General features: G+C 36.6%; 1 protein-coding gene across 1 annotated transcript; it reads right to left on the minus strand.

The window, feature by feature from the left end:
• Nucleotides 1-4,101: 4,101 nt before the first annotated feature.
• On the minus strand, nucleotides 4,102-8,113 carry LOC121865427 (probable 28S ribosomal protein S6, mitochondrial). The gene is made up of 4 exons (XM_042364811.1): nucleotides 8,010-8,113; nucleotides 6,746-6,885; nucleotides 5,141-5,302; nucleotides 4,102-4,311 (listed from the first exon to the last, which is right to left on the minus strand). The coding sequence occupies exons 1-4, from the start codon at nucleotides 8,052-8,054 to the stop codon at nucleotides 4,209-4,211; spliced, it is 450 nt and encodes a 149-aa protein (XP_042220745.1). The 5' UTR covers nucleotides 8,055-8,113; the 3' UTR covers nucleotides 4,102-4,208.
• Nucleotides 8,114-10,656: the final 2,543 nt, after the last annotated feature.

Raw genomic sequence — 10,656 nt, forward strand, 5'->3', positions numbered from 1 at the left:
TACTTTCTCACGGTACAACATGGGTGTAAATCTCAAGTCAGAACACCTACAGGTAACTCTCTCTGACGAAAGATTTCTGTCGGTCCTGCTTCGTCCTTGGTGTTGACGGGCCGATAAAAATGAGTGATTGCTGAAGGTGTTGGATAACCACAATGGAAAATACTGTATAAGCACAGAGTGACAGGCAAAGTGGCGGTGTGTTGTAGCCTCGGGACTCTGCTGGAAGATCTCACCTGATGATTTTCTGGCAGTTTGTAGGTCAGCGTCAAGTATGGTGCTTCACGCTGGTGATGCCTCTCCATCACCACACCCTTACAACTACCACAACCTTACAACCACCACAACCTTACAACCACCACAACCTTACAACTACCACAACCTTGCTACCATCACAACCTTACAACCACCACAACCTTACAACCACCACAACCTTACAACCACCACAACCTTACAACCACAACAACCTTACAACCACAACAACCTTGCTACCACCACAACCTTACAACCACCATAACCTTACAACCACCATAACCTTACAACCACCACAACCTTGCTACCACCACAACACCACCACAACCTTACACCTTACAACCACCATAAACCCACATAAACCATCATAACCTTGCTACACCACAACACCACCATACCTTAACCTTACAACCACCAACAACCACCACAACCTTACAACCACCACAACCTGTAGCCACCACAGCAAACCACCATAACAACCACCACTGACCTTACAACCACCACAACCTTACAACCACCACTGTGCTTATAACACCTGACACATGACCACCATAACCTTGCACCAAACCTAACAACCACCAACCCTTGCCACCATAACCTTACCTTGCACCACCAACCACACCCTTACCAACAACCTGGCAACCACCATAACCACAACCACCATACCTTAAATCCACCACCACAACCTTACCAACCACCTTAAACCTTACAACCACCTTACAACCACCATAACCCAAACCACCACAACCTTAACACAACCACCATTACCACCACAACCTTGCCCACCATAACCTTACAGCCACCACAACCTTACACCACCACATAACTACAACCACACAACCTACAGCCACCACAACCATAAACCACCACAACCTACAACAACCACAACCTTACAGCCACAACAACTTACAGCCACCACAACCTTAAGCCACCACCACAACCCTTGCCACCACAACCTTACAACCACCACAGCCTTACAACCACCACAACCTTACAACCACCACAACCTTGCTACCACCACAACCTTACAACCACCACAACCTTGATACCACAACAACCACAACCTTGCTACCACAACAACCTTACAACCACCACAACCTTACAACCACCACAACCTTACAACCATCACAACCTTACAACCACCACAACAACCTTACAACCACAACCATGCTACCACAACAACCTTACAACCATCACAAGCTTATAACTACCACAACCTAACAACAACCACCACCACCACCACTACAATGTGTATCTAAAAACGGTTTAACAGCATTTAGATCTCAAATATGAAGTTGCAACTCCTTAATTACTGAATTTATATGCTCTTTAGAATTCAGTTTAGAGTCAAAGTACACCCCAAGTTTAAGAATAGAATCGACAGGACTGAGTTGCGCTTCCCCAAAGTTTAAGAGCCAAAATCATCTGTGCCGTCTCCACATCTATTTCCTTGGATAACGATAATCTTGGTTTTACCGTCGTTCACCTTAAGTTTTTTCCTAGCAATCCAAATCTTAATATCAGACATCAAGGATTTCATTATCTCCTCAATGTCCTCAACATTTACTATTTTGTTTTCTTTAATAATGGGGGACAAGTGTTTACGTAAATGACTACAACTTTGTTTCATACATACATACATGCTGTTATAGTAGGTATACACTGTACAATACAAAATGCTAATGCTGTACCCTCGTTAATATGAAGAAAAAAAAGAGGGCTCTGGGTCTCTTGAATTAGTGAAAAAATCCGAATTAAATAAGTTTAGAATAATTTGACAGTATGTACAGTATTCTATATCTACAATTTCAGATTCTTTTTTATTATTTATACATTTCTCTTCAATTTGTTTCTCTTTATTCCAACCAACAACATACTCAGTTACCAAGCCCTGGTTGCCATATAAAATTTTATATTTTTAATTGCTGTGCAAACAAATATTTTTTTAATTATATTTTTTCAATGCTAATTACTCGCCAACAGTGGGTTTCCGAAGTGACTTTTTTGGTGTTTTTGTATTATTCTGGAGTCTGGATGGACTTAATTAGTTAAACCCCTTAAATTCCAATTCCGAGAGAAAAGTATATATTACGTCCAGATGTTATTAAGGCCATTAAGCTTACAGTTTCAGCTGTACTGGCCAACATTGGATTTTGTTCAGAATCTGAGTACAGTACTGTCTAGGTACTAGTGAACATGCCAATTCCAAATTTATGGTTGACAATTCAAAATTGCATAAAGACCTGACACAGAATCTAGATACAGTACAGTATATGACAGTTTTCACTGTTAGAAATGTTTGCATAGTTGATGGCCTTGTCAGTCACACCCACAACCTCTGTGAACACTGATTTATGGTCTGGCAAGTGATATTTTGACTGAAAACTTTCTGGCCAGATGCCTGCACAAGAATGTCTTGGATCCATCATTATAAGTATGATCTTGAAAAGACTAGGAGGAGTTCCAAGAAGCAGATGCAGATTTCTTCTGGATGAGTCGTATTTTTTCTCGGAAGCCACTAGGCTATAGTAGGGGGGGGGGAATATTCACCTCCACTTCTAGTTTTGAGATTCTTGTACACCTGTATGCTCCAACACTGATGTGTTGGCATTTGTTCTGAATCGCTATCAGTTTCTGCAGGACACCAGTGCTTGAAGATGCATACAGTACTACTTTTTAGATTTGACTCGGAAGTTGTACATCAACAATAAAGACTTGCTATTAGCTCCCTAGATTCTCCCTGAGAGCTATTTATCCAAAGATAGGTCAACAAATTTAACTGAATTTTGAAATACTGTACAGTAGGAGTATAGTATCATCAAAAGAATTATCTGTCGTACAAAGGACCTTTTTCTGTTACACGTTACTCCTATTGTCTTTGCTGCAGAGAACTTAAAACCCAACCTCAGCCTGCTGTTGAGCAGCGTCAAGAGCTTCTTAAATCTGCTCTTCTGATGAATGCACAGTCGTAAGTGATTAGAGAGATTATAACGGGCTGGTGATAGACAATCATTAACTATGATCAAACTAAAATGGCACCATGAATGCTGTCCTAAGGTGCCTCATTGTTTTGGACAAATGTGGCCAGTCTTATATCTTGAGTTAATTTTCTGTCTGTGAGAAATGATTTTAAAAAGTAGGGTAAATGCCCTCTTAAACCTAAGGTGTGGAGGTTCATGAGCACCCAACTCGAGCTCACCACGTCATGGTCTTTTTCTATATCTAGAAATACTCCTGTTCAATACAATTTTCCAATCTTACTAAATATTCTAGTGTGCACCAGCCAGTGTAATTAGCTATTGATTGTTTCTTAATAAAATGATAAAAGAATAGAGTAAAAAAATGATTACACATATGGTAAGTGGCACAGTAGAAGACAGTAGTTATTGTACATGTTGGAAACGGTTGATGGCTATGGGTTCGGGTAATTACTGCAAGTTTTTTATAAATACATTACAAGTACAGTAGTTATTTTAACAATTGTCACTTGTTTTCTTGAATAAATTTGTTTAATAATTTAGTAACCAAACACTTGTATACAGTATTTCATTCTGGGGACTGCATCCTCTAACCTTCTGCATATTATTATTCACATACAATACGGTACTGTACTTTACTTTATTTACTATTTTATGTATACAGTATTCTATGCACACTTTTGAAAAAATTGGAAAATTCCTGAATTCAGTACAGTATGTTTATTCATTTACCACTTATTATAGGGTCCATGAAAAGGTATACAAATATTGAATAAGGGGCACAAACTGAAAATTATGACATGTATTCCAACTACAGTAATATAAAATTACAGTAACTTTCATTATTAAAAGGTCAGAATTAGAGAATTTCAAGGGAAGTTGGAGTATAATTTATATACAATATATTTACACCAGAATTTACATACCCTTTAGTTATTCATATCAGTGTTAAACCTGCAATGGATTATGTAATCTAATGTTTTAAAATGGGTTATATCCAAGATCAGTATTCAGACGGAATTTCTTCTTGATGTGTGGAGGAAGTCTTTTCTCAGCTTCTCGAATCATTTTATGAACTTCCGGCCTGAAATTAAGAAAAGAGAAATGTAGGAAGTACAGCATGTGTATGTAAACAATTTTCACCTCTGGGTGCCAGATTAAAAATAAGCAGTACAGTATTGTATATTTTGCATACAATATATATATATATATCATACATACTAGAAAAGGAATTGAGATACTGTAGATATAATACAGTATAGTACAGTACTGTATAGGGCACAATTTGTTGTTTCATTTAAGACATCATTTACTGTCATAAAATAAAACCAGCTATATTAGATTAGGTTAGAAAGTCACTTAAGATGTTACTTATATCTAATATCAATTCTGATTTGCCTGTCCAAACCAAATTCACTTAAATATACCATTCCTCAAACCTGGTACTGAAACTCTGAACATAAATTAGAATATTTTACTTTATTACTACTCTGTGGTCTGGCTTGATTAATTGGCCGTCTTACCATTAATTTGCAACATAGCTTGGCAGGGTGACATTACTCTTCCCTGCACTCTTCTGAAGTTTTACATCTGCCAGTCCATGCTCTCAATTTCTGTTCTATGTTCTGAACTTTTTATTACCTCTAATTTACCCTTTGATATGGCTTGAAAGAGACCAGCAAGAGTAGAAGAGATGGCAATGCTATGTAAGCCACACTGAGGTTATGTAAGATACATACAAATATTCCCTCTAAGCAGATTTTATTAAAATTTGGTACCGGTATATAGTACAGGGCATTTCATAATTTATCATTTTCAATACAAACTAACAGACATTAAGATAGAGTACAGTATTTATACACTAAAATATGTTGATGAAAAGAGGACAAAAATTAAACTCCAAGGAATCATACCTGGATGATGGTGGCTGAACCTCTTCATGCAGGGTGCATTCAAAACGAGCCTTTGACTCAATTCTAGACACAAGAGGTCGCACCAAGTCAATATCTCGTCTGCAGTTATCAGTTATATCACTTAGAGACGTGGGAGGTGCAGCAAAGTGAATCAGAAAATAGCTGAAATTAAAGAATAAATTATATTATTACCATGTATTCTTACAACTTCAATAGACACTCCCTAGGTAATGGTTGGGTTCTGTTCCTGGAGGCTGTCCATGAGCCAAATTAGCCATAACCTGGAAGTGACCCTTACATTGGTAATAATTGAACACACATAATATACATCATGTATACATATACAAATGTATGCATATACAATTACTATACAGGTATGGGACCATTTATCAAGCATGTTTGGGACCTGGGGTTGCCATAAAGGTTTTTTCTGGAATTTTGAGTGCCAGGTCAAAAATGTACAGTACTGGATATATAAATCCTCTTTAACTGGCGGTGAAAAGTTTGTTCAGATCACTAGATTCATCCCTAAAAGTAGCTTAACTGTGTACTGTAACGTAAAAACTTATAAAACTTTAAATTGAAGGCCTATAAACATCAGCAAGAAAAGCATATAAATAGCATTAATGAAACTATAAAAAGAACTTAGCAACACATAAATGTCCCTAGCACAGCTGCTCCGACCCCCACACACTTGCCATATATTTTCACAGTGGAAACCCTTAGATACTTTATACCTTATAATAATTATTTATTTGATTAATTTTTCCACGTTTTGTATGTAGGATGATGTGTGTATGTAACGGAGTAAAACGAAATGAAGAAAATTATGGATAACTACCCACAATTACAAGCTAAAAATATTACATGCCTCATGATAATTGGCAGTATGTATTTAATTTTTTTCTTCACTTTCTTTACGTAAGATTGAATGTCTATGTTCAGTAACTAAATAAAAAATTAAGACAATTACAAGTTAAAAATAACCATAACATAACATAACATCAAGCTCACAGGTGGGGTATGGTTGGACCCAGGAATTACTTGGCGCTCATTTTGAATAAGTTTTATGGGAGAGTAACCATGAAGTCAGAAATCCGTAACCCGGGGAGTGTCTGTATGACCTTTGCCCCGTGAGATAACATCGTTCAAAACTTTCAAGGATATTAAAAATTTTAAAATGAAACAACCATAAGAAAGAAGTGAATAACACAACGAAGAAATCTTCCTTGAAAATAAAATAAATAAAAAATACCATCTCGGTGATCACCCAGTCTACCATTCCACAATTTACACCCTTTGCCTTCACTGCCATTCTAAACAATGTATACAGTATACTGTATATACACTTCACTATTTCTTACCCCCTGGGTTCTGGTAACCACATAGGTAACCCATATATGTTTGTAGCTTGAATTGTAAAGTTTTCTGTCTCATTCCCAGTCCATATGTCATAAATTCATATAAGAAGTATAAAATAGTACTGTATCATTCTATCACATGAAGAATGGCCACCAAGTGGATTTGATTGAAATTTATAGTCTTCATAAAGGAGGATACTGCTGATAACTTCAAAATGATATGCAAAGTGAAAGAGTAACTTACTTTCCTTTTGTGTGGACTTGTCCATGTGCTGTCATCTTGTAGGGTAGTTCTCTCGCACCTAAACTTTCAATCTTGCTTACATAACCACCTTCATCAAGGATTGACTCTGATACTCTCTTTACAGCTGTCACTAAGCCAGCCTGAAAAATATGAAAAGTAATAAGGTACTGATCAGTGGAAGTAAACTTGAAGACTTGAAGTTTTAGTTTGAGGCCTACTATGGAAATAATTATTTAAGCATGCTGTAAACATATAATTCATATTAACTGAAGGTGGAAATGAGCTACATAAGTAGAGTTCGTATAATATGCGGAAGGAAATTATTTTATTTAAAACAAAGGAGAGAGAAACTAAATGAGGGCAGAAGAATGGCTGAGAAATTTGTAAGAATGACGAGAAGCAATTTTACAGGTAACAGAAAACTATAATAAAGTAGGGGTGAAATAAGGGAAGAAAAAATAGAAGCAATGGTAAAAAAGGAAAAAAATTTGAGCAATGGTAAAAAGAAAAATCATGAGGAAAGAGTATTAACAGTCAAAAGGTAACACGATGGAATCTTAACGGGTTTGTTCAAAGCGGATTAACCCGAACACATTTTACTGCTCGCTATTGCGTAACACACGGCTGAGAATTGCTTTAACCTGGGTTGAGTCTGGCTAACACGGAAAAATTCAGACGACCATGGTCAGGTAGAAATGTTTTGCACAGACCAGCGATCGAGTCCACGGGTACCATCCCAATGACGTGTGGGCCACAAACAAAACTTGGCTTGAATTAATTTGTTTCTTCGCTTTCTTTCGTCACCATAGCTCCACCTAAACGTTCTCTTAAGTGCCACTCCAACACATTAGAGTAGGACCACATTTTCTCTATAAAAAAATTTAAATTTCTAAAATGACTAGTTTAAGGGTAATCCTTTTGTATAGTTGAATCAATGTGAACGAGGTAACAAATTACTCAATAAATAACTAACTAACTGTCTTTATAAGAGTGTAATTTTACGTTTTCTTGTGGACGAGTAGGTTGAAAACAAAGTGTGCAGACAACACCACTAAATAGTTATTATCTTCCCGTACAAAGCACACAGAACCATCATTTTAGTGTCATTAGATCAAATTTTCATCGTGTTTAGCTCACAATTTCCTCAAAGTTGGTATGTTTGCCTGTTTAAATTGACCTGGGTGTCGTAATTACAATGGTTATCATTACGATAATTGTCTTAATAACTACCTATTTTTCTAGTTGAAATTATATTATGACGTACTTTGGGCATATTTCTCACAATGAGGGACAATTCATACAAAGACATGTTAGGGCACTCTGGTAGTCGTCTCTCTCTGCCCCAGTTGTTGTGAAGAGGCAGTGACAGTGTTGCCAACTCAACCTATCGAAAAACCTCAAAGTTGTAGCAAAATTCGCTATTTTTCAATACAAACCGCTCGGGTAAATATTTAATGAATATATTCCTTTTTGTATACATACATACATACATACAGATAATAAGCTGATAACTTTCAAAATTTATTAAAAAATAAGCCATGTAAAATAAGATTAAATAAACATATAAATTTATTTGCTAACTTAAGCAAATTTGTTTTAATAAGAAAAATAATAATTCAACATTTAGAATATATAGTTAAGTTGTCTTAAACATCAAATGAAGATTATCTTAGCTATACTGTAGTTAAACTTTTAATTAGAGTTCAGCAAAGTACAAAAGAAAGTTATTCTAATAATATCTAAAACGTATATGCTGATTGTATTTCTTTACATCATCTCGGAAAACTCTACATAGCTGTAATTTAGTACAGAAAATGCATGGCCACTCCATAAATTGTATAAACTGTAAGGACAGATGTAGTTTCCCTTGTCTAATTTGTAATATTAATGATGGCGTGTTTTGTAAAGCTTTAATAAAGTAGCAAGGAGTAAAAGGAATAACACGATAATAATTATGAAGACGCCGATAATTAGTAAATATTACGATTAAAATAATATTACTGTACTATTAGAAAGTCTTTGAAGGATTGAAAAGCTTATTTTTGGTGGATGTGCCGAGGTAGTGTACGAACGGTAGAGGTCCCCCTCTAGCTGCTTTTGGACTTGCCTTGGCACTATAGAAAACGACAGTAGTATTAGGAGTGACTGCTACAGCGAGTTCAAAGTTTACGGAAAATTTGCTTATGTGGCCTAAGTTTTAGTAACTTTAGAGTTTAGATGACTTGGGATTCTTGGTTACCGCTCTGGGAGGGGTGCTAGATGGGATCCTCTATAGCGTTCGTACACTAGGGAGGCACAGTCCACTATAATATTTTTTTTTATAAATTTAATGCTGTTATAATCTCTGTGACTTATACCAGGGCCGTGGACAGGATATGTCAGATGGAGTAGTTAGAATTGGCAAAAAAGAGCACCATCCCCCGAGGGAGGAGGCGAGCGAAGCGAGCCCTTACAGCTGGGGGTGTGATCGATTTGAGGGCCATTTTGAGGCCATATGCAGTTGCTACGAATGTCCCCTGAATTTGGGTATACTCTTATTTTATTTTCTAATGAAAATATAGCTAATAAAATAAAATCAACATGCAAACTACTGCCTTACGAATTACTGGTTGTCAATATGTACTTCAAGTTTGTGTATAGATAAATCATACGCCATACAATAACATTATTAGACATTTTATTTACAACATAAACTAAAGAAACAGTCTTTTAATGCTACTTTACAGTCCGTCCCAGGGCTCCGTTCCCCATGAACGGGAAAGAGTTAGGACTGAACCGATCACGTCTCTACTAAAATCCAAGCACTGCCGCGAAATCGCGCCACATATAATATTATAGCATGGTGTACATTCTTGGCTTTAGAATAATATAAGAGGATTTTTTCCTCCCTAAGTTCTTTGCATCCTAAATGGGCTAATCTGCCTCTTTTTTTCATGGCTGGTGGATACCCTACCCTCTTGTTACTGAGGATTGAAAAAACAAAAACAAAAAAAGCATAGAGGGGGTCACTTCGTAACTGGCAGGGCAAAGGGGCAGGGGCTCGAGCTTCCCCCTGAGCCCTACCTGTGCACGTGTCTGCCTTATACTGTGTGTGGGTATGGGATATCTTGGTTCAAACGACTCCGAAACTTAAAAGTAACTAACTGTAAATAAAACTGAGAGAGTCAGAATATTACTATTGTCATAAAGTAAAGATGTATTTTAGGGTAACATATATATTCTGGTGGGAATTTCTTATGAGAAAAGTCCATTAATATTGTTTAGGTTTGTTTCCTAAGCTCTCTCTCAAAAGTCTAAGCTGTGATATGACTCTTCTTTTAGTGTACTTATCATACCTATAACTTTTCTGCTTAATTAAACAGTTTCATATTTAGCCAGACACTTATTGAGTTAATACTGTAAGTTAGGTCAGGTTTTATTTTTAATTAAATACGGGTGTAGTCAAGACTGAACTTATGTAAGGTTAGATTTTAACTTACGAAGCAAGGAAATACTGACATAACCTTGAGTATATTTAACGAGGTCATGGTTTAAAGGAAATTTTTCAGTCAAACCTCATGAACTGATTCAAGTTTGCAATGTAATTAACGAGTAGCTTAGTAGCTTCCTGAAACTTCTGATGACTTGGCTTCTGCTGAGGTGTTATGTCCGGCCTATGATTACTAACTATTTAGCGTATGAAGAGAAGGATGATCTATTATATAAATTTTATGTGATATTTTAATTTTTAGGAGGCATAAGATATTTGAAACCACAGTGATGAGCCAGGCGATATTTATAGGACAAACTCAACAATTTTAGGAGCGTGAATGGAAGGAAACTTTGCTTTACTGCTTGTGCGTGTCGACTCGGGGAGATTCAGGGACGTTGTAGGGGAGGCTGACGTAAATGGTTTGGTGCATTGTGTGGAG

Source organism: Homarus americanus, unplaced genomic scaffold (assembly GCF_018991925.1).
Source record: "Homarus americanus isolate GMGI-L3 unplaced genomic scaffold, GMGI_Hamer_2.0 scaffold25483, whole genome shotgun sequence".
In the NCBI taxonomy this organism is placed as follows: domain Eukaryota; kingdom Metazoa; phylum Arthropoda; class Malacostraca; order Decapoda; family Nephropidae; genus Homarus; species Homarus americanus.